The sequence below is a fragment of the Pleurodeles waltl genome, chromosome 11 (assembly GCF_031143425.1).
Source record: "Pleurodeles waltl isolate 20211129_DDA chromosome 11, aPleWal1.hap1.20221129, whole genome shotgun sequence".
NCBI lineage: Eukaryota > Metazoa > Chordata > Amphibia > Caudata > Salamandridae > Pleurodeles > Pleurodeles waltl.
In genome coordinates this window covers 880877092-880905005 of record NC_090450.1, presented here as the reverse complement: position 1 = coordinate 880905005, position 27914 = coordinate 880877092, and the positions used below count along the sequence as shown (strand labels likewise).

General features: G+C 43.7%; 1 protein-coding gene across 2 annotated transcripts in view; it reads left to right on the top strand.

Moving 5' to 3' along the window:
- Positions 1 to 27914, top strand: part of UNG (uracil DNA glycosylase) — a 40485-nt gene that overhangs the window by 1944 nt on the left and 10627 nt on the right. The window contains exons 2-6 of one of the 2 annotated variants that reach the window (XM_069214764.1): positions 2486 to 2701; positions 8492 to 8587; positions 9982 to 10079; positions 11091 to 11179; positions 15993 to 16171. In XM_069214764.1, the coding sequence (XP_069070865.1) occupies positions 2486 to 2701; positions 8492 to 8587; positions 9982 to 10079; positions 11091 to 11179; positions 15993 to 16171 (678 nt within the window). Of the gene's footprint in view, positions 1 to 2288; positions 2702 to 8491; positions 8588 to 9981; positions 10080 to 11090; positions 11180 to 15992; positions 16172 to 27914 lie in introns of both variants that reach the window. The other variant, XM_069214763.1, reaches the window with a different exon arrangement.

The following is a 27914-nucleotide window of genomic DNA, read 5'->3' as shown; positions in this document are numbered from 1 at the left end:
GACAACTCTGTTTGCAATCACTGCAGCTGTCTGAGTGTAACCGGATGATCTGATTTGAATCCTGGTTGGTGTACTTATAGTGCTAAGCAGTCCAAGTCTGGGACAAAGCACTGTGAATAAGTAAAAACTAGTTCAGAAAATGTATTATACACACTATACTATGTTGTACACAGTGTAAATATAGTGTCGCAAAAATGTTAAATATTTACAGTGCTTTCAGAGGTTATATTTTAGTGATATGCAGATTTGAACCGAATGCAAACCCTTTTTATTGGTTTCCATTAAAAGGACACATTAAATACAACGTGTGGGAATTGTTTTGATTTAACTAATACATTTGGTTATGTCTTTCCCATGCCAATCTCTGGTATGAATGAACGAACCTATGTTTTCTGTCTGACGAATCATTGCAGATGCTCGGGAAGTACTAGTTGGGAAGGTACGTTCTAACCGAGGTAGACGGGCCGGGAGTCTTTTATCATGTCTGCAGAATTGGCAGCTAAACTTTCCAAACGCGATCTTTTGAGTTTGGGAAGGTGATAGAGGTTGCAGGGGGAGGCGCCCCTACTATTCCAGTACTCCGCTCCTGAGAGCGTAAACTTGGAGAGACTTCCAGAAATAACGTGCAAGTAAAAGGTGCTTTCTGAAACAGTACATTCCAAATGTGCTGCCTAGTGGGCTCCACCAAAAAATGTGCTCCTGACAAAAAGACTGACTAGTTTCACCGACCATTTATACTAGTGTTCCTAATTCTGATCATTATATCTGATTTGTATGGGTAAACCTCTATAAAATGCAAGCACGTTGGACTAGCTACATCTAGACGAATATGTGTAAGAAACCTCGACATCACAAGTGCATTTACTAGAAAATTGGATAGTGTTTACTTACTTTTATTCAACATGTAAAATCACTAATACAAGTGTATGTACTGAGTTTGGTCAAGTAGTTCATTTCCCTTATTTGTCCGCTATTTTTCTTGTCGTATTGCCAATTGAGTATACAAATACGAGTGTGTCCCTTTTGCACCAACTCCCAGTCGTTATGCAACTTGGACAGAAGATTTCTGTTTCCTGCCTGGAGTCTGCCAGATCTTCTCAAGCAGCATTAAAACACCGAGTTCCGATGATTATTTTTTGGGGAGACTGAAGCCCAGAATGGGTTGTCATAGTAGGGACTACAAAAAGGCACCGGCAGTGTGATATATCTAAGGAGTTCAGAACGCTGAAAATAAATCTGCTGCTTCGGCAGTGCTTCTCACTAAGGTAGTTCTGCAGAGTGGTGATGCACCAGTAGTGAGAGAGTACATAGCGTGTGTGGGGCTGTTCCCCACAGCAGGTAGCTTAGCAGATATTGAAAATGCAGTTTCAGTGTAGTATTTTTAAGTTGCACTTATGAAGTAATAGAAGCTCCCCGGCATAACTGGCATACAAGAACACAGCACTGACATTGAAATCTGTCAGTAGCCTGTGAAAAGCCATCGCACCTTTGAGTCCACTGGAGCAGGGGCACCAAAAGGCATTGATAAAGGGACACTAAGTGAAAAAAGGTACACCAGACCACAGAACAACCGAACACGTCTTGCAAACTACATCTAGGTTCAAGTTGGCTTATAGCAATGATGCAACGTAGAAAGCAGGGATTGTAGCCTGCACTATGCTGGTTGTGTTGGTGGGAGGGACTCTGGGGGGGCGGGTACGTTAGTTACAAGTTCGTGTCTGGTCGAGATTTGGCGGGAAGTCGTGCACGCACTTCTGAGGCACTATAAGTGTAATCTGCCTTCATTGCAGCAAGTGACTGGCGGTCTACCTTGGGCTCGATAATTTTCTGCCTCCATAGACCTAGAAGGCGGACTGTCTGTTTTACAGCTTGCCATCGGCCGAAAATGTTTCGGCCGTTTTGAAATGGTTTTACAACCACTGAAATGCCAACTTCACAGGAATAACAGAAGAACGCATAATGTGTCGGAAGTATTACATATTAACATCTCACCATAAGTGTCTGCGTTATCTATGAACCTGTATAATTTTATTTGGGCGAATATTATTTTTTGTGTACCTGGTTTGACAGTATTGTTTTGTAGCTTTTATTGCACTTCATTTGTGAAACATAACTGATGTGAAGTGTTAACAGTTCATGTGCATCTTTTGCGTCCATGTCCATTTTTTTCTGTACCCGTGTGCTTGGAAACAAAACGTGGGGAATCACTACAGTCATATTAACATGCATATTATTTTCTAAACTATGGTGGTAACATTTATATAATCTTTGTCTTCAATGCAATCTAGAGATTTCGTCGCAAAGCTAGCGGAACTTCAGCAGTGTTTGGAGCTTTGCTTTAGCCCGTGGATCTAAACCCTGTAACGGAGCCATGCTTCTTACCGGCATGCTGCCCTGGTTCTTCCGGGGCCGCTGTCGTCTTCCTTCCCCGATTACTGACTGTCCCCCACTTCTGAGCTGCCGCTTTTGTGTTGGTGATTCACAGACCACCCCGGTGAAGAGGTTCAGGTCGGCAGGCCGCGAGGATGACGAGGTCCTTGCTGTGGTGTCTCCGCCGCTGAGTCCCGAGCAGCTGGACCGAATTCAGCGGAATAAGCAGGCGGCCCTGCAGAAACTCGCCTCTCGCAGCATACCCGAGGGCTTCGGGAAGACCTGGAGTGAAGCACTGAGTGGAGAGTTTGTAAAACCCTATTTCACAAAGGTAGGTAAAGGATAAATTACTCTAAGGAAGTGTATATTATAAACGAGGCTCACAGTTTTCCGTTTTTACAGATCAGTACAGGCAGAAAAGGTATTTCCGGTTAAAAGTGGAAAAATACAGAACATTGAGCACTCTCAGTGACCTTAATGCTGTTCATAACTTCCCAGCTAGTAGTCGTGCAGACTGAGAGCATATGTAATCAAAAATATTACATTTCCTTAAACAACTGCATATCTGAACACGTTTGTGCTATTATGCAAATATTTTCATGTGGCTCTATAGTTTTATTATATTTGTCTGGTAAATCTGCTAAAATCGGTCAGGCATTAGTCATGAGTGCACATTTATTAATGAAATATGCGATGTACTGCTTCGTTTGTTCACAAAATACATATGGATAAATACGGAAATGTTGAAAAAAAAAAAATACCATAAAACCGGGAGACCTAATTATAAAGCTGTTGATAGGGGTGGCCACAGGGTGTTTTGCAGTGGGGGAACCCGTTTCTGCTCCTAGGATTGTACATTGGTAATGTACGTTTGATGTAATAACAGTAAGGCACAGTGGAGAAAGGACAACTCTCGCCGGTGATACCTTTCAAGTCTAATTTATTCCCTTAAACTGCAGTTACACCTTTGTTACAGACGTGTCTCAGGATAAGCTCTGGTCCACTCACATGCATTTATTGGACGTCAGAAAACAACAGAACACTTCTACATCACAGGTGGTAGCTGGAACATGGAAGCCTGCATAACATCGGCAGAGACAAACTGACAACACCACATAAAACAGAAAATAGTGTGCCTTCTGTGTTTGAGAAAAACAGAAACGGAGCCTGGGAAAGGTAGAAAGATATTCATAAGCAGTGAACACCCAATATACACAAACACAGTAGATGAAGTTACAAATGCATAAAGAATACATTAAAAGTAAACGCAGAATCGCAAAATGTTAATTGAAAAATGCTAGCTTATTTCTGCCTCTAGATCTGGAAGCATAACAAAAGCTTAATATTTTTGTTGTTGTTGAATAAAAGTTCATCACTCATTGCACTCTTCCTTAGATACATTTAACCCTTTTTGTGTTGAGCCTGTGATAGTGCATGCGATCTGCCTTGCAAGGGATATTGTTTACAGTAAAGGGCTTAGAGCCCGCCCCTTGTGTCCCATTTGTTGGCTTCTAGTCACTTTTCTTTGCTGCCTCCTATTTGGCTAGCAAATGTCGAGCACCAATTCTTTCCTTTCTGTGAAGCATGGACCAAGCACAGATGGATTCTAACTTAATTAGTGCCCATCCACTGATCGTGTTGTGATAGGTATTAATTCTTCTCCCCTCCCCTGGAGGATTCTCCTGTTAAAGAATAAGCATTTGCAAAGCAATTAGGCCCCACCTATGCGAGATCTATTGGCTTTGGGAATGTTGTTTATTAACCATGTTGCTTAGCAGCACAGCTGCTGTGCAACAAAGCTGAAATGTACTTTAAAGAAGCGCTATGATGCTGCAGTGCTCCATGTCACATCGTTTTGTTGTTGTTGTAATCTTTCAGTCATGTTGCACTGCAGCTGCTGTGCAACATGGCTGAAAGTTCAAAATTAAAATAAAAGGGCTATGATGCGGCCAGAGTTGACTGCATCATAGCCTTTTTAATTTTCTTTACTTTCAGCCATGTTGCACATCAGTTGGGCTCGCATAGGCAAGACCTATTGCCTTTGCTGATGCTTGTTTATTCGTCTTTTAGTTAGTCTTGTAAACAAATCACAGTTGCCTTTTTTTCAACTTATTTTTTCACTGTGCCATGGTTTAATCGTTTCGGTTCATGCTTTGGGAGAACACGAATGTTCTCAATACAAAGGTACCATTTGACTTTCCTTGGATTATTCTAGGAAGTTTTGTTGAAGAGTGGTATGTTTTACCTGTCCAAAAAAGCTTCTCTGTTCTGCTTCAGCATTTCAACAAGTATCCATGAAGTGGAAGGACAGCTAAAAACTTATTTGGGAGGCATGGTGGAATCCTGTGTTTTAACAGATTGCGAGAATACCATTGAATAGGTTCAGTTCATTTGAATATCTTAATGCTATATGGTCTCCTTCATGGGATTCCTGTCTAAAACGAGTTGAATAAATCAATTTATTTTTTCTACTGATGAAGCTGGTAAACCTGACTTTCATGTTTCATAATGTCATTCATATTTATTTTTATGGATTCGCCTGGTATTTCATTTACATTTGATTATTCTGGTTGATATTGACAGTGTGATTTAGCTCCCCCAAACTTTAATTTAAAATGCTACCTTAGCAATCAAGCCTTCACTAAGAAAGGTCAAAACCTTGTCTCGGTGGCAATTTCGCCATCGCTGCACATAAAAAATAAAAAAGCAAAACATACAAACAAGTCAACAAGGTGAATTGACAACACTTGTGATCATCTTCACTGGCAGCCAAGAAACCTCATCAGTGCCTAAACAATCCTTAATGTAATTTTGAAGACCGTGTCTGCATCAGGTTCGCACGTCACTTACCGGAGTCAATCCAGGTGTACATTGTTATACCTGACATGGCCCATTGCACCTTAATGACCCAGGCCCAGCAATCCGTAATCACAGCCCACACTACCACTCAATTTGAAATTCTGTTGTGATACAGCTAACATACCTGCTGTCTGAGACAGACCAACCCAACAATAAAAACCGCACACACAGTTGCACATGCAAACGCCACAAAGGCATATAGTTCTGGCATCAGTTTGTGATTAGGCCACTCCTTCGACATGCAGCGCACTCCGATGTGACAAGCACCTTATTGCACGTGCTTGGTTCAGGTATAGCACCAAATCGCCTGTAGTACCCGTTTATGTCCTTAATGAAACCCATCATTCAATATGCAGAGTACCCTGGCTCCAGTCTGTACAGTAAACCACTCCAACCCTTCGCCCATGACACTGTGATAAGTGAACAATCTCCAACAAGCACCTCAAAGCAAATAAATACTTCCAGGCAAATTATAATCTTTCTTTCCTCGTAACCTTTCCCTTCTAGTTAAGGACACATTTGTTTCTCTTTCTGTGTGGCTCAAATACGTCTTACTGCAACAATGACTGGTCCATTTTTCTGCGCCATGGATCCAATTGGGCTGCATTTGCTTCCACTCTTTGTACATGCCATTCTTTTTCACCCACCTTCCTGTGTCTGTCTGACCTCCGATTAAACCAAATGAGGCCTGGATGAATGTTTCTCATGCCCTGAACGATAGTGCTATAGCAAATCTTGCTGTTGTGCTGCATCTCAAGAATGTGGATCCATTCAAACCCTAAGTTTGATCTTCGTCTCAAGGAGTGCGAAAATGTTCTCTATTGACTAGAGGACGCAAAAAATGACATTGAAAGTCATACTTGGCGGATGTCTTTAGAAACAGCATGGGTGCTCTCAGCCGGTATCTTTTGTTGTAGGTTTATTTCTGGACTTGAGCACATAAGTGGGCCGTCATGTAGCCCGCTTATTTGTCTACACGTTGCCTGTGTACTTCATCTCCCTGTAATCAATCAATCAATAATTTATAAAGCGCGCTATGTACCCGTTAGGGTTTCGAGGCGCTAGGGGGGGCTAATGCAGGTTGAATAACCACACAAGAACAAGCTGCGCCCTCCACGATTTACGTTTAACACTGTATCATCTGGAACAGACCATGCTCTCAAAATGAGATCTTTGCTCTCTGAGCAAAGGAAAAAAACTACTGTTGAGACTAAATGCTAAGATCTCCATTCGCGCCATAGTATGTTTGCTACTAACCTGTTTTTTTCATACATTTTCCTTTGTCATGCAAGCTGACTGTTTTTACTTTTATTTTGTGACTGAATGTTTACTTCAAGTTCCCTTTATCATCCTGCCTCAGCATTACTAGAACTGCAATACTCTGCAGAGTTCAGGGGAAAAAATAAACTGCACGTTTCACGATGTGTCGCTGTTACACACATGTACAAGAGAATCTGGACACCCGCAGTCGCTCTGCTCCCTTGTGTTGTAGAAGTCGCATGTACTTGGAGGACATGCCGGTCGCTTTACAGTTTTGTGGCAAGGAGTTCTCCTTAAAATAGCTTGTTTATTAATTTGCAGTTAAGTCTTTATTTACCAGTATATGTCCAAAGGAAAACCCTTACCAGAACCAAGTGTACTCCCCTGCTCAGCCCATTATCTTCATGTCCTATCCGACGTAGCAACAGGTTGCTCACATGTCGGTGGTTTGCTGGTGGAGGGAGGAACAGTACAGCCCAAATATGATTGAGACACCCCAACATACTACAACATAAGCCGGAAAACGGTGGAACCCTTGATGGGTCACTGATTTAATCTTTTTCATCAGGTCGCCTTTAAGGCATTGAGAATAAGTTGATCACTCGGAGGCGTCGGAGCAGTGTCCCTCCACCAAAAAAAAAAAAAAAAAAAAGACGTTGCATAAATTCCAACATTTAGCAATAAATAAAGTGCCACACTGCCTAAATCGTGGGGAGAAGGCTGCTACTGCTCAGTGGGAAGTAGCAGATTTTGGAATTCTACCCCTCAAAACAGGAAAAAGAAGAACAAAAAAAAAACTTCTAGAAGGTATCGACTTGATACTCAACAAGGGAGCAGTGATAATTTTTCATGTGCTTGTAAGCAGTTGAATTGGTCTTAGTTAAAAACAAATAAAATACCGTTGGTATTGGCGTGTATTTTTTTCAGGAATCTGTGCATTTACTTGGACCGTATCTACCCTGCCAGAGATATTTACGTTATACATTTATCAGTGGAGTGGCTGTCACACGGACATATTTGCAGCACTTCTAACATTCAACAAAATATCAGAACTCGCTAGTAGTGAACACCTGTATTTGATGCTGCTGCCGCCTTACTTTCTTCTAACTTGAGGAGTGTCTGTTCACGAGCACTTGTTGTTAGACCAGCCCTCGCATAGTGAGCCTACACCCTCAATCTCCCACCCACACCACAACAGTAAAAGCAATGTCTTCTCTACCCTCCCAGCTAAATCTGCTCCTGGAGGAAAAGACCAGATAGTTCTTATTAGGGGGGGGTGACCAGCAAATGTATGTCACGCAGAGAAAGGGAGGTTGAAACTTGCAGTTTGATCTTTGGTTAGGGTAGGGTTGAAGCCCGGCATTTCAAACACTGATTATGCTGTGCATGCTATTTGAAGAGTATTGCAGTGTTTCTATAGAGCCAGCAGAGGGAGGGCTGTTTTGTAGTTGCTACTCCTCTTTTCTGAAGTCCAAACACCAAGTATGCACAAAAGTTCTAACCACATTACAAATGCGGAGTCGGGTTTGGAAACCTAAACAAAACCCTCTTCGGGAGCCAGATGTCGGTTTAAGAGCGCAACCACAATGTTGTGGTGGTGTTCTGCTCGGTTGAGAAGGGCTTTAAAAGATGGATCTTTGTACTGCCGTCTAAAAATGGGACATAGTGCTAAGAAACAGTTGAGATCTCTAGTTTTTGCCTTGTTAGTTAAATTGAGTCTGTATCCCAGCAGATTAGTTAGATCAGAAAACTGTGTAACCCTATTCGAGAGGTGTCAGCTTTAATGTGTGGAATCGTTTTGCATTTAGAGCCCTTGAGTGTTGTAGCACAATAGTTGAGCACACGCCGTGGGTGATTGAGGGCATGCAGTTTCCATAAACTAATTTGAATACAAACTGACTATATTAGACACATGTCCTGTCTTGTTACACCCGGATGACTTTAATTATGCTTAAAAGAGATACTGATCAAATTTAATTTTCTGATTTTTCTATTGAATCAGTTATCCGCATTTGTTGCAGAAGAAAGGAAACGATGCACTGTATACCCACCACCTCAACAAGTCTATACCTGGACTCAGATGTGCAGTATCACAGATGTAAGTTTTAGTGGGATCCCTGAAGGACTTGACTCGTAATAGCTTTAATTTTTTTACACTGTTTTGTTTGAAATAATTTGATTAATGACTATATTTCTTGACTGTTTTTATATTCACTCACACGGGGAACCTTCAAGCATTTGCATCAGTTGAGGAAGATTTTCTTTAACCTGTACAGTTTTTAAGGCTTCATCTGATATATATATATATATATATATATTAAAAAAAATATATATCTTACACTCTGAATATTTATTAAATTCAAGTCGAGCTAGAGCAACTAGACACTTTGTGAATGAATGGAGGCTTTTGACATTTAGGCCCTCATGACTGCCAGACTCGCAGTGACGTTCATACTGCTGCTGGACCGTCAGTAAAGAGTGCCATATTACGACTTCGGCGGTTTGACCGAAACCAAACCGCTGCTCGTACCACCAGGGCAGCGAGACCGCCAGGCTGGAGGTGAGCACCGCCGGCCCAGCGATAGCTGCAATACCACCATCTGCATTGCGACTCAGCAGACCGCCAGCAAAAATTCTGCCGGTTGTGCACCCGATGACCAGAATCTCCATTCCTGTTGCCAGCAGACAACACCCCCATACACACCCACACACCTATGTTAACCCACGCATTCGCTTACATACACCCCCACCCACTCACTCACACGCACGCACTCACTCATTCACTCGCATGCATGCACTCTGACATCCACCCACTCTGCATTCACACAACCATACAAGCACTCCCACAACCACCACCCCGCATTTACACACACGCACGCACGCAAAAAACCACACCCATTCACACAACACTCTCCTTTCGGACAATCAACTTACCTGCTTCGGCAAGGTGGCTGTCCAGGAGGGGATGGGTCCCTGCGCTTTGCACTGCCATATTATGGCTTGTAATATGGCGGATGGCACCCTGTTGGCTTGGCGGTGCCAGTGGTGGAAACCACATCTATTACGACGTCAGCCAAGGCCGACTGTGTTGGGCAGAAATCAGCACAATGTCGTAATATGGCAGTCTTCAGACTGCCAGCACTGTCTGTCTTTTGGCACCCACGGCTTTGGCAGTCTTACAAAGTGAAATGAGCACCTTTAGTGTTCTGATTTTTCAGGAAGCTTGCAGTTCCTGAATTATTTGGAAGCCATACCCAAATTGTGTGCCAAGACCAATGTCTGTTCAAATTTGTCCAGTCCATTGATAATATCTACTTTGTGGTACCTGTTACCATTTTTTTGATGGTGTGCTCACCCCTCTTTTAATCACCCTGAGTCACGTCAATCAGTTATGAAGTGCTATTTGCGCAACAGCAGATCCGAGGTGACCAATACAATTGTGTTCTCTGCATCTAGCTCTAAGCCTTTTATAATCTGTTCTGTTTGGCTTAGGTGAAAGTTGTTATCCTTGGGCAGGATCCATACCATGGACCAAATCAAGCTCACGGCCTGTGCTTCAGTGTGCAAACACCAGTGCCACCTCCACCCAGGTATGTATTCACTTTGTTGATAGGAACACTTATGAGGACACAGAGGGTTGTGTGTGGTGCAGATGTTTATCAATATACATATTCAGGCAGCCACCTTAAACCTTTTATAATCCATTTTTAGATTGGAAAGAAATATATGCATTGCCTGCCCAAGGAACATAGTTAACTAGGAGTGCACATTTGTGTTTGTCTGATACTTAATAGATTATTTAAATAGTGCATATTGCCATGAGAGCCCTTGTTATCGCAGTTATTTGGCATTTTCTTTTGACTTAAGATAGATGAAAGGCTAATCAATTTGCTGAGGGTCAAAGTTGATTTACAAGTTCCGCCCAAACTGTGCTTTACTTACTTCCCGCAGGAACTGTTGAAAATTGCACTGTCCACTTTTAAAATAGCTTTTTGACATTTTAAAGAAAACTGTACATTGTTGAATCCATTCAAAGTTCTAAGTATTCCTGTGCAAGGTGTCTTACATCTAATGTACTTACCTGCAATATGAATCTTGTGGTTCTAGAAATAAATTAACAAAATAATATTTTTCTATATAAAAACCTTTTGGGCTGGAGTTAGGTCTTTGAGTGTGTGTTTTCACTTATTGCTTGTGTGTGTACAACAAATGCTTAACGCTACCCTCTGATAAGCCTAACTGCTCGACTACACTACCACAAATAGAGCATTAGTATTATCTTTGATTGCCTCTGTCAAGCCTCTTGGAGAACCCCTGGACTCTGTGCAGATTATCTCATTTTGATATAGTATATACAGAGCCAGCTTCCTACACTTTGCTCAAATTCAGAAGATTAGGAAGACAATCTGTAGGCATCTGCACATTGTAATCAGTTATTGACCTCTTGTAAAGCATAAGGAACTCTTGCAAGCATCTTTACAATGAGTCTGTTTTTTTCAATATAGAGATTTGGGGTTTCTTTATCTGCTGACTTTTGGATATATTTCTCCATTCTTTTTTTACTGAGGGACTATTTTTTTTGTTGTTTTGTTTGCTTCTAGCTTGGAGAATATGTACAAGGAGCTGGCTAAGGATATTGAGGGTTTCGCTCATCCCGGACATGGTGACTTGACAGGATGGGCCAAACAAGGTATTCAGGTTGATTGGTCATAAAGCATATTTCTAGAGCAAACCAAATAAGCTGAAAGATTTGCTGTCTTAAAAGTATATTTGTTAATAAATATTGGGTATTCTTATAGTGTTTAATTTATGGATCTGCTAGAATTTTCTGTTTGACTTTGAGCCTCTTTTCTTTATGGCATAATGGATTGCCATGTTTTTGAGCAACAACATAAATTGTACAATATATATATATATATATATATATATATAACCTAAGTAAAGACACTCATATCTGCGTCTCTGACTCGCTAGTTGTCTAATTTCTTCATTTAATATGAAGTTGCACCATTTTGTGAAATATTCCTCCGTTTTCAAGGCGACGTATGTGCCCCTGTCTCTGAGCAGCTGCCGTGATGTTAGCATTTGAAATCCTTTTAATGTTGTTTCTTTTAAATTGTATTCAACGTATTGAGATGTTACAATCCGTTAACATATTTGACATATTGCAAACCATCTTCCAGTGGTGAATGGATGAGGTTAAACAAAAAAAAAAAGAGGTAGTGTACCCAGAAGCTCGCATCCAGGGTTATGTAGTCAGTAAATGTACAGGCAATGTAATCAATAATCAGTTGATTCCACAACCGAAAGTAGAACCACTAGAGTTCATAAATGCTGGCATCGGCAGCTAGACTGTTTCAGTATTTGCCCCTTTTTTATTAGGGTTATGTTTGCACCATCATCCATTAAGATTACTAGGGGGTGGTATTAATTTGGGTTTCCCACGCTGTAGTAGGTGTTAAGAAAAACGATCCTATGTCCACATCACAACTTCAGTTTAGATTTTCTGATATGTTTAAAAAAAAAAAAAAAAAAAACATTTTGGCCCTAGCATTATTTTCTTTAAGACTACTAATAAGGGGAACAAGCTAGCATTGACAAAACCATCTGTTGGTGTGTGTGTGTTTTTTTTTTTTGGGTGTAGTAAAGTTATGGGTAGCGATGGAACACACACACTTTCCAGAGAATTTACAACAGCTATTTGAGATGGAGTGGAAGGCGAGCTGGGAAAAATGATTAAGCACATTCTCAGTGTTGTTGGGTTTGCATGCCAGTGGTGCACGAGAACTAGAGTTAAGTGTGTTGGCGAGCACTTGTGTCTCAGAGAAGCTTCAGGAAAGATGATGAAAGGTAAAAATGAAATTGGGAATGAGCAGCATGAAAGGAGGAATCCAAGGGATGAGCTGAGATGAAGTAGTTTCACACTAAAGTGCACACTCCTACTAGTGAAACAATTTTATTGGCCACTCTTAGATTCTGCTGTGTATTACAGTTGTTTTATCTGGTGTCACTTGAAGTCTTGTGTCTGTGAGCTGGGAATGCAGGAAGGGCAACCAGGTTCCACTTCTACTTGTGAAGCAATTTTGTTGATCGCTCTTAGATTCTGCTGTGTTTACAGTTGTTTTGTCTAGCGTTTCTTGCAATCTTTTGTTTTGATGAACTGGGGAGGCAGGAAGTACACCAGGTGATTTTTGTTCGACCGTGATGTGGTCTCTTAAGCAGCAATGTTTGGTTTGTTCTCGAATGTGATACGTGGCTTTACTCCTCAGCTACCTGTATCCTTATTGCTGGCGCAGAAAATGCCAGTTTTGTAGTTTATTGTGCAGTCTCAGAATTAGAATCGTGTTTTTGGTAGTCATATTACATTGATGATGAGGGGGCTCTGTAGGCTGTGCTCTAATACTTGGGCTCCAACTTTTCCAAGTTTACATGCAACATTTCTGATGTCCACACAGGTGAGGATTAAAGTGGTGGTGAGATAAAAGCCAATTGAAGTCTTTGAATATTTGGATCCAGTAAACAAATAGGAATGTCTAGATTGACCAGGTCAGAAGTACGTTTGATTAAAGGGGGAAGATTTTGTCTGTGCCTCCCCCTCGAGGCACACTCTTTTTGGAAGTCCACCAGGTTCAGCTGTTCCTCGTGCATTCTATCGATCATTGAATCGGGTGCTTTTAAAGCGCTCTACTCACCCGTAGGGTCTCAAGGCACTGAGGGGTGTCCCCTTGGATCATTTGAAGGGCCAGGTCTTGACGTCCTTCCTGAATTGAGGCAGCAATGGTGACTGTCTGAGATGAAGGTGTAAGGTGTTCCAACCTTTTGCTGCCAGGTATGTGAAAGATCTTCCTCCAGCCGAGGACTTCTTTATGCAGGGTACATTAGTGAGCGACTGCTGGGACGAGCTGAGAGGTCTGGGAGAGGAGTAGCAGGTGATGGGGTGGTTACGGTTGCTGGGTACGCTGTCGTGGAGGGCTCTGTAGGTGTGCACGAGGAGCTTGAAGTTGGTACTTTTTTCGATGGTGAGCCAGTGTAGGTTTTTCAGGTGTGCTGTAGATGGGGAAATATTGAGGATGAGTTTAGCGGCGGAGTTCTGAATTTGTTGCAGCTTGCTCAGGATTTCTTGGCGGTTCCTGCCATAGCGGTCTGCTCATGATTAGTACGTGCCACGTTTTTTCCGCAGTTGGTTGGTGACCATCTGGAGATCTTCCGTAGGAGTTGTAGGGTTTGGAAGCAGGTAGAGGTGACGGAATTGACCTGTCTGGTCATGGTGAGCGTTGAGTCGAGGATAACTCCAAGGTTTTGTGCGTGGTCTGTGGGGGTTGAGGGGCTGCCGAGTGTTGAGGCCCGCCAGGAGTCGTCTCAGGCGGAGGAAGAAGGTCCCATGATGATCTCAGTTTTGTCATAGTTCAGCTTAAGGCAGCTCTCCCTGATCTAAGTGGCGACTGCTTCCATCCGAACCCTGAAGTTCTTCTTGGCTGTTGGAGTTCTCAGTCAGGGAGATGATCAGCTGATTGTCTTCTGCGTAGTGTGGTGGAATTAGGAATTCTGGGACATGGTGATGCTCACTCCGCCCAAGGAAGTGGGCATCTAGGGGGTGTAGTGACCCTAGAGGTAAGTAGCCCATTGGCTTCTACCCTTCACTCAACTGCCCCTATATTGATTTAGGGGACCCCCTGATACCAGGACCTCAGATTCGCTGGACTACAGAAGAAGGACCCGAAAAGCAAGAACTGAGGAGCAGCAACTGACTTGGTTGCACCAAAGACGACTTGTCCTGCAGCTGTCCTGCCTCCAAAACCTTGGAAGGACTGCCACCACTTCAGGAATTAACCAGGATCTTCCCAGGAGTAGTGGAACTGCTTCCCTGCAAAACCAGACACTGGACAGCACCACTGTACCTGTGCCTCCTAGCCTTAGTTGAAGTGGGCCAACGTGGTCCCCAGGCCCTCCAGAGCAAAATCCCACCTTGGGTTTGCCAACAGTAAACTTCCTGACACTGCTTGCAGCCTCTTTCTGCAGGCACACTGAAAGAGGCGAGTATCTCCTGCACTGGAGCCCCACATCAAAATAGACCACTGCACCTGGACCCCACAGCCTGAGAAGTGGGCCATTAAAATAAGTCTGCATTTCTGTAAATCTTGTTTCCCAACCCACCACGTCCAGGAGATTAAGGAACGAGCCAGGGCTGGGTCTGTAAACACTTATTTCAGCACTGGAGTAGATAGGGGTCTAAAGTGAAGGCTGCAAGTATGTAGTGCAGAAATCTCCTGACAGCCATATATCACTTGCTTAGACAATCCCATCCCTTTCCCTCCCCCTCCACACCACTCTTGTGGTCTGTGGCCACGTAATCTCAGGTTGCCTTAATCATGTTGTGCATTGGTGTTTAGAGCACACCTCACCTTGGGACTCTACAACAAACCACTAATCTTATGTTGCGATGGATCCCTGCACGTGTTCATGTGCAGCAAGGCACATGTGACAAGTTGCTTCAGTACTTGCTCTGCTTGGAGCCCCTTTCGCAAGTTCCAACACTTTACAGGCATTCCTAAAGCTACTTAGTGTTAGAGTATGAACAGAAATGTATTTGCAGTAATTGAGCTGTTAAAGTGAAATTACACCAGATACGTAGACGATTCACCTCTCCATTTGGCATTTTTGTTTGTTGTGCCACCTCGTTGTTTGTTGTGGCTCTTGCCCTTTTTTTTTATTTTTCTCCTCCACATTTTTGTTCCTGGAGATGTTGTTTTTTTTTTCTTTTTCTTACTGTCCCTCTTTTTCCTCTTATGACTTCCCTGCAAAACGAGCACTTGGTTCAAAGAAGAAACCTTAAATAGACCTATCATGTTATGTAAAAAGTTTGTCGCCTCTGAAGGCTGCAGATCAAAGCAAGCATAGATTGGGTTGTATGATTAAGTTGAAAATTTCTCTGAGAAATAGGCACTCTTAAATCTGAAACCACTTAAGTGTTTCATCTTAAAATTGCATTGTGGAATGAGCCGGGAATTGATTTCCCAATTCAGCAATTATATTGGAAGTATTTTTAAGGCAACTAATCATTTGTCAAATTCAGCCTGAAGTGATAGTGAGGGACAGTCATCTGCGTTCTGCATCCTAGGTGATCAGTACTCTGTGGAAAAAAGACTAGCTCTCTAAGGTATTACCAAGGTGGGTACAGAACTTGACTAACTTCACAGAGGATCCAAACTACTAGATGCAAAAGAACTCTCACTAGAGGGAGGTAATAAAGCGCAGGATTATGGGTGGAGTTTTCCCTAAACTCTCTGCAAATAAAGCAACTTGCACAAAATAGTCTTACTAAACATTTTAATTGGATCGTCATCTAGAATTGGAGACTGGCTGTACGTTAAGTGTTGCATTTGTTTATAGATTGTGCAGTAACTATGAGAACTAAAATACAAGTCACATATTTTTGTTCGGAGAACTACGTTACTTGATTACTAATTTGATTCTAATTAATGTGTATGTTTTGTGTTCTCCAGGAGTGCTCTTACTAAATGCTGTGCTCACTGTTAGAGCGCATAATGCCAACTCCCACAAAGACCGCGGCTGGGAACAGTTCACTGATGCTGTTGTATCCTGGCTGAACAAGAACTTGGATGGGCTGGTGTTCATGCTTTGGGGAGCGTATGCACAGAAGAAAGGCAGTTCTATTGACAGGGTATTAATATTTTTTCTTTGAGGATTGTGTACTGAATGTGTGGCTCAGTTGTTATCCCAAGTGTTGAATGTTTTTGTGAGTCTTGCTTTTGTTTTAAATAGTTTATGGTTATGAGCAGTCAAACTTGGATACTAAGCACACAAGCTTGCTCTCTGTTCAGAAGGCCCAGACATTACATTTTCATATATTGAAAATAAATATGTTGGCAACTAAATTGTTCACTCATAGCCCTTACCTTTAAGTCTTCGGCATGCTACCTCGAGTACTCTAGCTGTAAGCAACATCCCACCCTCCCTAGACAGCATTTGGACTAGCATCCCCAAGTTTTTTTTTCTCTACCACAAACCATCTTCCCAGTTTACTTCAAACTTGAACATGCTATTTCTGTCTGGAGTGAACACGCTTCAAACCAGGAGTTCTACAATATGACTGCTTTTAATTTTACACTCAACTTTCAGAGAAAAGTTTGTTTATTTATTTTTTTTATTTATTTTTTCTTCCCTACTTTTCCAATAGCACACTGCTAAAGTCTGAAACCCAGTGACTGGAATCGGTACCAAGATGAGCCTGAACTGATGTAGAAAGCAGTTCTTTAAGTTGGGGAGGGGGGGGCTGGGGGGATGCTATTGGGGCTCCACATACTTGTGCCTGGATTAGAAGGGAAGGAGTTTAATAAACAAATCTGGTACAAATTAACTACATTCAAAATAAATGATGGAATTTCCAAAACTCGTATATTCTACTCTAAGATGAGAAATGTAATAAAGTTATTGTCAAAGGTAGAGAAACTGAACTTGAAATGGGATCAAACACATCTAAGGCAGCCTTGGTGGAACTGTGAACTGGCTAGTTTGAGCAATGGTTCACAGAATATTTTTTGGTTGAGGGGGGGGGGGGGCAGATTATGGCATCTGCACAGAAAGACTGCAGCTCTGCCTCACATCAGTCCACCCCGGAAGTGACGTTGGGGGCCCTTACAGTGTCAGCACCCCATGTGTTGAATGGTCTTTCTATGTCTTCCAAGGCAGATTCCAGAGTTAGATCCCCTGAAGTCTGTTGGCCCTGACAGACTTTATTTTACAAACAAATTAACAGTGTACAAGGACGTGTGGCCCCCCACCTGACCGGGTTCAAACTGTCAGTATTGCCACAAACAAATGTCAATAACAGCCCCTCAAAAAATCTCTCTCTAGTGTCTGGGATCTGCACACAGCTCTGTCATGTGAAATATTCGCACAGATGAATCTAAAGACTTTTCGGGACCCTGAGGCCACGCTCTACATTACGGAACATTACAGGAATGTGCGAAAGACCGTCCCGCTGGAACTCCAGGGTCCGGATGTGTTTGTGTTCGAAAGGCGGATCCCACGAGCGATCTTCTCGTTCATAATCATAAGGTAAATCAAAGAAGCATAAAAAGATGAAGCACCGTTCTCTGTCGTCCTGCCACTCCCACCATGAGTCGTGCAGCGCCCACTGTACCTCTCAATCTTTGACTTTGGAACAAATGCTGGTGTTAGTGCTGATCCAAATAGAGTTCCCAAGTCCACCAGCGTTGCCACAGCAGATCCAGGCCTTCAAGGCACCATGCTGTGGATCTTAATACCCTTCCTGGCTCCCTCAGCAGTGCATTCAGGCTGTAAGGATCTGGGGGAGGAGGGGCCATTGTTGATCTACCACAGGCGGATTAGTCCCAGGTGCCAACTGTGACAGTTGACACCATCCCTGACACCCAGGTGCCTCATCTAACACTGGAACCCCGAGTGTTGATGCCAGCACTGACTTGGATGTCACAGGCGAATTTACCAATTTCTCACATAAATTGTCCCTTGCATAGTCTGATTCGGAGATGATGCCACTTCATCATTGTAAACCTGAGAGGTATCATCAGCGGGGTCAGGCAGATCATAATGAACACCTTTTGTTTGGACCTCCAGGATGCCAGTGCGCTCTCCACCACCTCTGGCCTACAATCACCTGCTCCTGGCTCAGCCACAGAAGAGTTTGCCTCCTTTGTGATGTCATAAGGAGGGCAGCAGAGGTCCTTGACCAATAATGATCCACCAGAGATGTCCTCACAGGTTCTGCACCCAGGGCAGGTCTCACAAGAACTTCGTTTACCCCTCAGTGCTGCCCTCAATACTGAAATGAACAAAACCAGGATCTTACCCACCAGTGTACAGGCAGATAGTGAGAAAAGAAGGACCTGTTATGGGGGATTTTTTTTTCTTTTTTTTTTTTTCTTTTCCCCTCTCCCTCTCTCCTACACCACCATAAATTCCAGTGTTCCAAGCCTCTGCCAGCAGGCTCAATCAAAATACTTCTCCTACCATCCTGGCAGACGAGACTCAAAGGGCATGGAGATGTTTGCTAATTTAATGTTTTTTTTATTTTCTAGCCTTTTCATCTTCTTGCAACTCCAGCAGTCACCTTAGTCACTATTCACATGCATTGTAGGACTTATTGGAGAGTGTGCCAGCCACCCTGGAGTACCCTAGAACAAACAACCAGCAGGCCACACCCAACTGGCAGGATGCAGTGAAGCATGTTATTCCCTGTCTTGGACATTACAGACTGTTTGTGTAGGGCAGCCTGGATCAGTGATGCTCCTGCGCCTTGCTTGGATAAGTTCCACAGAGCTCTCTAGTGATATTAAACAATCCCTGGTAGTCATGGTGTTTGTTGGCAAACATCTCTTCAGGGGCAAGGCAGACCCAGCTGTTGAGTGCTTCAAAGAGATTAAGACCACAGCGTGCTCCCTTGGACTGGCACTTCCTGCTCAGCAGTTCCAACAACACTTTAGCCCATTTCTAGTCTTTGGAGGTGGGTTCCGGCAGAGGCCTTGTCAGACTTCCCCTCAGCAACAGCAGACCTCCCAGGCTGTTTGAGGCAGAGGTTGGGCATCAAGAGGGCAATGTGCTACCCTATTCCCCTGCTTCTCCCTCCGCAGCTACCACAAAACTGCTTGAATTTGCCCTAGGTGGTACAGTCACTTGGTGGGAGATTGGATCACCTTTTACCTTCATGGGTAGCCGAGCATTACATCAGACCAATGAGTGCTCTCAAAACAGATGAGCCCACCCCTCCGAACATGTCTTCTACAATGCAACACCTCCAGAAGTATTGCTTGTCTATTCACAAAGGGAGGCTCAGGCTCTCTTGGAGAAGAAAGCTATATAGAGAGTGCCCGCATCGGAGGTCTGTATTGGTTTTTACTCCTTTTACTTCCTGGATCATAAGAAGGTTGGAAGTCGCCATACCATTTACAGTCTAAATTCAGGGCCAGGTTCAAAATGCTTACCCTGGGCCAAGTTCTGTCTGCGGGAGACTGGATGGTGGTGTTTGACTTGAATGATTTCTATTTCCACACCCCCGTCCTGCAGTACACAGACAATGCCTGATGATTAAGGTAGACCACTAGCTCACTGCTCCCCCTTCAGCCTTTCCGTTGCACCAAAGGTGTTCACAAAAGTGAAGGTGGTGGTCTCTGCATCCCCCAACATGCCAAGATGCACCTAACTTTGTCACACACATGTCTTCATTAGAGCCATCCTGGACACTGCACATACAAGCCTTCCCTAGGCCTCAATGAGTTAAGGTAATTTGGGCTGTGATCCTGATGCTTCAGCCTTTGACCAGAGTCTCACAGAGTGATTCTGTGACTTCCAGGCCTGCAGATTCTGCAGTGGTTTAGCACCAGAGATATCTTTCGGATTCCAGTGAGGTGTAGGAGCAGACTGTAAAAGATCTGCAGTGATGACTGGTAGACCTCAGACTGTTGGCTGAACCTTCGGAGATTGGAGATTAGAGGACTGCTCTCTGGTGGAACTCACCTCCACATCAACTTGCTGGAGCTGTGGGTGATTGATTTGGCATTCAAAGCTTTCCTCCGTCTAGCAAGGGAGAACGGGTATGAATTCTTATTGACTGCACCACAGCCATGTGGTACAACAACAAATAGGGTGGAGTGGGGCTGTGGGTCTTGTGGGAAGAAGCTGTGTGCCTTCTTGAAAGTGCCTGAATCCGGGCATCTCCCTGGTCATACAGCACTGGACAGGATCTTAACTTCAGAGCGGGCAAACTCACCTGGCATCCTCTAGCGGATCATGGGTGACGGCTGCACTCATAGGTGGCACAGGGCGTCAAAAACCCTGGCTCGATAGTTTCTCAACTACAGAGAAGCGCAGTGTCAAGCTTTTGCACATTGGAGTTGCTGAAGTCAGTTGTCACTCTGAGACTCCTTTCTCTTGGATATGAGCTCAGGACTTCTCTATGCCTTCCTGCAGGAACAAGGCCCAAGTCATCCTAGTGGCTCTGGACTGGGGGAGGAGTGTGTGGTACCCATAACTTCTGGTCATGAGCATTTGTCCTCTGATTTGGCTGCCCCTTCTGTCTCAGCAAGAGGGCAGGATCTTGCACCCAAGCCTGCACAACCTTCCCCTCCATGTTTGGGGCTTGAGTGGCCACAGTTAGTGGCTTTTGATCTCATTAGGTAGTGGCATCCTGACAGTCAGGCGTCCCTTGACTAAAACGGACACTGGAAAAGGTTTGTCTGGTGTTACTCCAAAAATGTCCAACCTTTACAGGCACTTTTGTATGATATTTTGGTGTGTTGTCTGTCCTTAGCCCAGCAAGGCCTGCCTGTGGATCCAGTTAAAGTTTGTCAGCTCTTTCCGCCCTCTTACATTTACCTTATCAACCATATTTATTTAAAACCTTTGTTGTGATGCATTTTCTGAAGCAGTTGACTCATATGATCTTCCCAACCCAATTTGTGATACCCCAGTGGGACTCCAGTCCGGTTCTCACTGTCTTCTAGGCTTCATTTGAGCCTGTACACACCATCTCTTTCAGACTGCTGACCTTGAAGACTGCATTCCTCATAGCTACGATGTCTGCTTGTTGCTTATGCAAATTGCAAGCACTGTTTGTCCAACAACTTATACTAACTTCTTGGAGAAGAAAGTTCTACGCACTGAAGCAGTGTCCACCCCCCCCCCAACCCAAAAAATTGCCACAGCTTTGCATGTAGGAATCACTTTGCCAGTTTTGCACATTGGTCATACCAAGGAACATTAGGTGGGCGATCTGCTCTTTGTAGGCTTCTCTAGGCTGAAAAGGGAAAAGGCGGTGTGCAAACTAACCATGTCCAGGAGGATTATGTGCATCAAAATCTTCAGAAGATTGGCTCAGCTACAGCTTCCAGAAAGCCTGCATGCTCATTCCACCATAGCAAAAGCTGCCACTAGCACACAGGGTGCAAGTCTGACATCTGCCAAGCTTCTAAGTGGGCATCAGTCCACCCGTTAACATAGCACTATTGGTTGGATAGTCAGGCCTCAAAATCATAAAAATGTTACCAGACCTGCAGGTGGAGTAGCTTGAATAATCTACTCGACCTAACTAATGTACTTGACCCAGAAACGGGTCTCAAATCGTGTGATCCCAGGCAAATATTGTATTTTACAGTCCCCTTTTTCTTCATTCTCACATTTGAGTGCACCTTCAAATATGCGAGTTCTGTATTTCTCCTTGTTTGATTCAATACACTAAACGTTTGCTCCATGTATATTAAATATAACCCACATATAGGGTACACATGATCCATGCATGATTTGCCTCTTTGTATACTAATAGCTTTGCCATCAAGGCAGGTGTATTTCTCACTATGTTTTAAACACTCACTTTTAATAATTATATCACTGAAGCATAAAATAGTAGCGCACTGTCATTTACAGACTGTAATTTCCAAGAAATGTCCAAAAATCTTCCCGTTAACTTGCAGCTTTACTGATAAAAGTATATAGAGTATTAACACTAATCTGTGAAAATTGGGTGTCAGAAAACATTTATCATTTGCTTATCACAAAGTAAAGTGTTCTGACTTTTTTTTCATCCTATTAAAGTATTTTTTTATTTATTTGTTTACCAAAAAAAATGGTCTTTCACAGCTACTGAAATATATTTAGAAATGTTTGTTTGTAAAGTTGACTTTTATATAAATTTGTGTTAGGAAAAACCTGGTACCAAAAGCCTTTCATTCCACATACGTCAGACAGTTCACCTTACAATATCCTGGAACTCTGCAGTCACAAGGAAAAGTATTTGGATTGAAAGAAGACAAACTGACTTTTGACCTCCGTCTCTGAAACCAGAGCAAGTGTGACAAGAATAACATTTAAAGGCCTCTTAATTGCTAATTCAGTTTCTGATTGAACAGAACATCTGTTCTTTGTCCACTCGCCAGAAAGGTCGAGTGGAATCTAAAAATAGTTCGAACTCATGAAATAAAACTCGCCATAGTGAGTGGTCGAGTAGATTTTTCAAGCCCCGATAGGATTTCCCATTCTGTCCTACAGGATTTTCTAGACTGAGTCATTCCACAGACCCACCACTTGTTGAGGTACTGCTTTGGTATCCATTCAAAAGGTGAGGAATCTGCTGTTATAAGTATCCATCAAAGAACAAGTTAGTTACTTTTGGGAAAAAGATTTTTCTGGTGGATACTCCTATCTAACCACAGTTTTCTCATTGATTCCTTCCCCCCCCCCCCCCCATGAAATCTACTCTTGATCCATGATAATAAGGTTCCAATGTAGAGATCTGCATACTGCCATAGTATGGTAGCTAAGGCTCACTGTTTGATGGTGCGAACAGTTTTCAGAAAGTAACTGAAGTCAGCGTGCAGAGGTCGGATTATGTAGGGGCCCTGACATCTGTTGGGGCAGGACAGGATCCAGCACAAAGCCACTAACTGATGCAGGGGGGAGGGGCAGGGCTGGTAAATCTTTTGGTATTTTCAAGGTGCACATGTCCAGGGAACTCTGATATTTTAAAGTTGCTCAACTGTAACTTTGGCAGCAAATGGCATAATAAACAGCTGTTTAAGAAAGATTTTAGGGGGTGCAGTCTGAAACGGAGCGCAATAGTTCCTTAGATGCTATGCTCAAAGTCCCTGGGCATGTTGGTGATGAATGACCATCACCCTGTATCAGGTTTGCTGTGCGGCTGCAAGATTCACAATGGCTTCTTGTATCTCTAAATCTATGAAGTCTCCTTGACTGATCCGATGAGAATGAGTTAGACCGTGAGCAAACACTTGGCGCTTTTTTGTTTAATTGAATGTGTAGGCATTACAGGTTTGCTTCAGAGTGTCCACGGTCCTGTACGGGCCACTACAGTCTGAAGTAAGAAATGTTGAGGTGCCAGCCTGGGTTACAAGTCAGATGGGAGTGCAATTAAAGGGATTTGAAATTCTGATTTATACTTGGAATACAACAGCCCCACATGTTTGACCACCAGAGCCCCCCCCCCCCCCCCCATGAGAATAGCTTCACTTTGTGCCCATCTCAAAATATAAATTTCTGCTATATCTGTAAGTATTTGTATGATGGTATTGCTACACAATTGACTGGAAAAATAGGCAGTAAATAGGTCATTCCAGTATATGGTTAACTCTCCCATAACCTGCTCACTGTAGAGTAAAAGACTCATTCATATAAAACTCAGTCAATTCTGATTACCACAGCTACCACCTTTTTTTCTACCTCGTAGTCAATTCTTGCTTGCCTTACCTCCAAATCACCCCTAATTTTGGTTGAGTTGTTTTAACTTATAAGTATTACTTCATCTGTGCATTCATACCACTGCCAAGGAGAAGGATAAGAAAATAATTAAATAAGGCTGCACTACCTACGCAGGAATTCACCTCACTCTACCCCCCCCCCCCCGCCCCGTCAAAGAGACAGGTAACTTTGAGTCAGATAATGAAGATAGTACTTTGAGCCAAGTAATTTACATCGACTAAGACAAAGTCATATCTAATGTACACAGAAATGGCTGGAATATGTAAAGAATTCTATAACTTGCATGGAAGGTGATTTAAGTGGAATCACTGATTAGCTGCCTGGAGGACAATTAATCCAAAGGAGAAAGAACTTCTCGTATCAACAAAGATATGTTCACTCTCCAGAGAGGAGTCTTGGACTTGGAAGACTAGAAGAGGAAACCACCTTTTCATCCTACCTGAAGACTTAGAACATAGTGTTAATTCTTGTATTGAGTTCCTGAAACTGTGGAGTACAAGGAATTTGGAACAAGCTGGCTTTTTATCTAGAAATTTTGATAGAGAGAGCCCATAGTTTCCCAAATAATTTTTTGAAAAAATGCTAAATACCTTTGAGCCCCTATGACCCTTGGGATTCCTTCATTTGGAACTATTCCTACACAATGAGAAATGCCAAACATTATGTGGGAAGGATCTAGATTTGGTCAATCACAGGATTATGCAAAAGGAAATACCAGGATCCGCAATAACTTTGAACCGTTTAAAAAGACTTGAGGGGTTGCCTTTGCTGGTATTGCAAAAATGAAGCTCTTGCATAAAGGAAAAGTCCAGCTGTTTTAAGAACCAAGTAAATAAATCATTCATAATAACGTTCCTGAAAAAACATGTGGATGCATTAGCAAAGTAACGTATGTCATGTAGGCTTGTTCAGCTCTTAATGCCATTAGGTGTATTTTCCAAAGGTGCCAGCCTTTCAGCACCTGTTAATTTCTGACTGCACAGTACTGATAGCTGTTTAATTATCAAATGAGGCCCATACGAACAAGCACTTGTTATTCCATTGGAGTGTGGATTTTCTGATGTTCTGTTTAGTGAACCGTAACATTTCTATACTGCCTCTAGTACTAACCTTGATCTCAAGCACTTTGCGGGCCAAAATGTATTGGTTTAATTACAGTTGTTTGTTTGCAAAAAGGCATTGTTTGTTCCTTCACCTTTTTTGCATCTTATTGACAAATCAAAATTTTCTGTGTGCAAGGGATCATGTCTCTGAAGACTACGCGGCTTAAAGCTTGTACGAACTGTCAGAAACCGATGTTTGTGACAGACCTCCACCAGGTAGGTCTCTGGTGTGTAGTGTCTTCATACGACTCGGTCTTGCACCGATTAAACCAGGATGAATCCCAAAGAATTCTGGTACCACAAAGTTGGGCTGTGTCAGAAAACACCGTTTTGAAGGGGCGCATTGGCCGCTCCCAGTTGAGAACACAAACCTCTTTCCTGTTTTCAGGGTCCTTTCTGCGAAACGTCTTTTTTACATTCTAAGGGCCAGATGTAGCAAAGGTTTTTACCCATTCTGTGTCTATGGGAAAAAGTGTTCGTACATATGGCCCTAAGTCCGCTAGAACATCCAAATTGAAAAAGAAACCTAAAACGTTAAAGTGAGGCTCTCGCTCTTCCTGCCATGTAGGAAGTTGGCTCTGTATGTGCTATTTCAAAGTAAGGAATAGCATGCAGAGTCCAAGGGTTCCCCTTAGAGGTAAAATAGTGGTAAAAAGAGATAATACTAATGCTCTATTTTTGTGGTAGTGTGGTCGAGCAGTAGGCTTATCCAAGGAGTAGTGTTAAGCATTTGTTGTACATACACATAGACAATAAATGAGGTACACACACTCAGAGACAAATCCAGCCAATAGGTTTTGTTATAGAAAAAATATATTTTCTTAGTTTATTTTAAGAACCACAGGTTCAAATTTTACATGTAATAGCTCATTTGAAAGGTATTGCAGGTAAGTACTCTAGGAACTTTGAATCATTACTTTAGCATGTATACTTTTTTCATAAAACACAATAAGCTGTTTTAAAAGTGGACACTTAGTGCAATTTTCACAGTTCCTGGGGGAGGTAAGTTATTGTTAGTTTCAACAGGTAAGTAAGTCACTTACAGGTTTTAGTTTTTGGTCCAAGGTAGCCCACCGTTGGGGGTTCAGAGCAACCCCAAAGTTATCACACCAGCAGCTCAGGGCCGGTCAGGTGCAAAGGTCAAAGAGGTGCCCAAAACACATAGGCTATAACGGAGAGAAGGGGGTGCCCCGGTTCCAGTCTGCCAGCAGGTAAGTACCCGCGTCTTCGGAGGGCAGACCAGGGGGGTTTTGTAGGGCACCGGGGGAGACACAAAGTAGCACAGAAAGTACACCCTCAGCAGCGCGGGGGCGGCCGGGTGCAGTGTGCAAACACGCGTCTGGTTTCCTTCAGTTTTCAATGGGAGACCAAGGGGTCTCTTCAGCGATGCAGGCAGGGGGGGGGGCTCCTCGGGGTAGCCACCACCTGGGCAAGGGAGAGGGCCTCCTGGGGGTCACTCCTGCACAGAAGTTCCGTTTCTTTAGGGGCTGGGGGCTGCGGGTGCAGGGTCTTTTCCAGCCGTCGGGAAATGGAGTTCAGACAGTCGCGGTCAGGGGGAGCCTGGGGATTCCCTCTGCAGGCGTCGCTGTGGGGGCTCAGGGGGGACAACTTTGGTTACTCACAGTTGTAGAGTCGCCGGAGGGTCCTCCCTGAGTTGGTTGTTCTCCACCAGTCGAGTCTGGGTCGCCGGGTGCAGTGTTGCAAGTCTCACGCTTCTTGCGGGGAGTTGCAGGGGTCTTTAAATCTGCTCCTTGTAACAAAGTTGCAGTTCTTTTGGAGCAGTGCCGCTGTCCTCGGGAGTTTCTTGTCTTTTTCGAAGCAGGGCAGTCCTCAGAGGATTCAGAGGTCGCTGGTCCCTTGGAAAGCGTCGCTGGAGCAGGTTTCTTTGGAAGGCAGGAGACAGGCCGGTAAGTCTGGGGCCAAGGCAGTTGGTGTCTTCTGTTCTTCCTCTGCAGGGGTTTGTCAGCTCGGCAGTCCTTCTTCTTGTAGTTGCAGGAATCTAATTTCTAGGTTCAGGGAGAGCCCTTAAATACTAAATTTAAGGGCGTGTTTAGGTCTGGGGGGTTAGTAGCCAATGGCTACTAGCCCTGAGGGTGAGTACACCCTCTTTGTGCCTCCTCCCAAGGGTAGGGGGTCCCATCCCTAATCCTATTGGGGGAATCCTCCATCTGCAAGATGGAGGATTTCTAAAAGTTAGTCACTTCAGCTCAGGACACCTTAGGGGCTGTCCTGACTGGTCAGTGACTCCTCCTTGTTGTTTTCTTTGTTTCCTCCAGCCTTGCTGCCAAAAGTGGGGGCCGTGGCCGGAGGGGGCGGGCAACTCCACTAAGCTGGAGTGCCCTGCTGTGCTGTGACAAAGGGGTGAGCCTTTGAGGCTCACCGCCAGGTGTTACAGCTCCTGCCTGGGGGAGGTGTTAGCATCTCCACCCAGTGCAGGCTTTGTTACTGGCCTCAGAGTGACAAAGGCACTCTCCCCATGGGGCCAGCAACATATCTCGGTTGTGGCAGGCTGCTGGAACCAGTCAGCCTACACTGAACAATTGGGTAAAATACAGGCCGCATCTCTAAGATGCTCTCTGTGTGCATTTTTTAATAAATCCAACACTGGCATCAGTGTGGGTTTATTATTCTGAGAAGTTTGATACCAAACTTCCCAGTATTCAGTGTAGCCATTATGGAGCTGTGGAGTTCGTTTTTGACAGACTCCCAGCCCATATACTCTTATGGCTACCCTGCACTTACAATGTCTAAGGTTTTGCTTAGACACTGTAGGGGCATAGTGCTCATGCACATATGCCCTCACCTGTGGTATAGTGCACCCTGCCTTAGGGCTGTAAGGCCTACTAGAGGGGTGACTTACCTATGCCACAGGCAGTGGGAGGTTGGCATGGCACCCTGAGGGGAGTGCCATGTCGACTTACTCGTTTTGTTCTCACCAGCACACACAAGCTGGCAAGCAGTGTGTCTGTGCTGAGTGAGGGGTCCCCAGGGTGGCATAAGATATGCTGCAGCCCTTAGAGACCTTCCCTGGCATCAGGGCCCTTGGTACCAGTT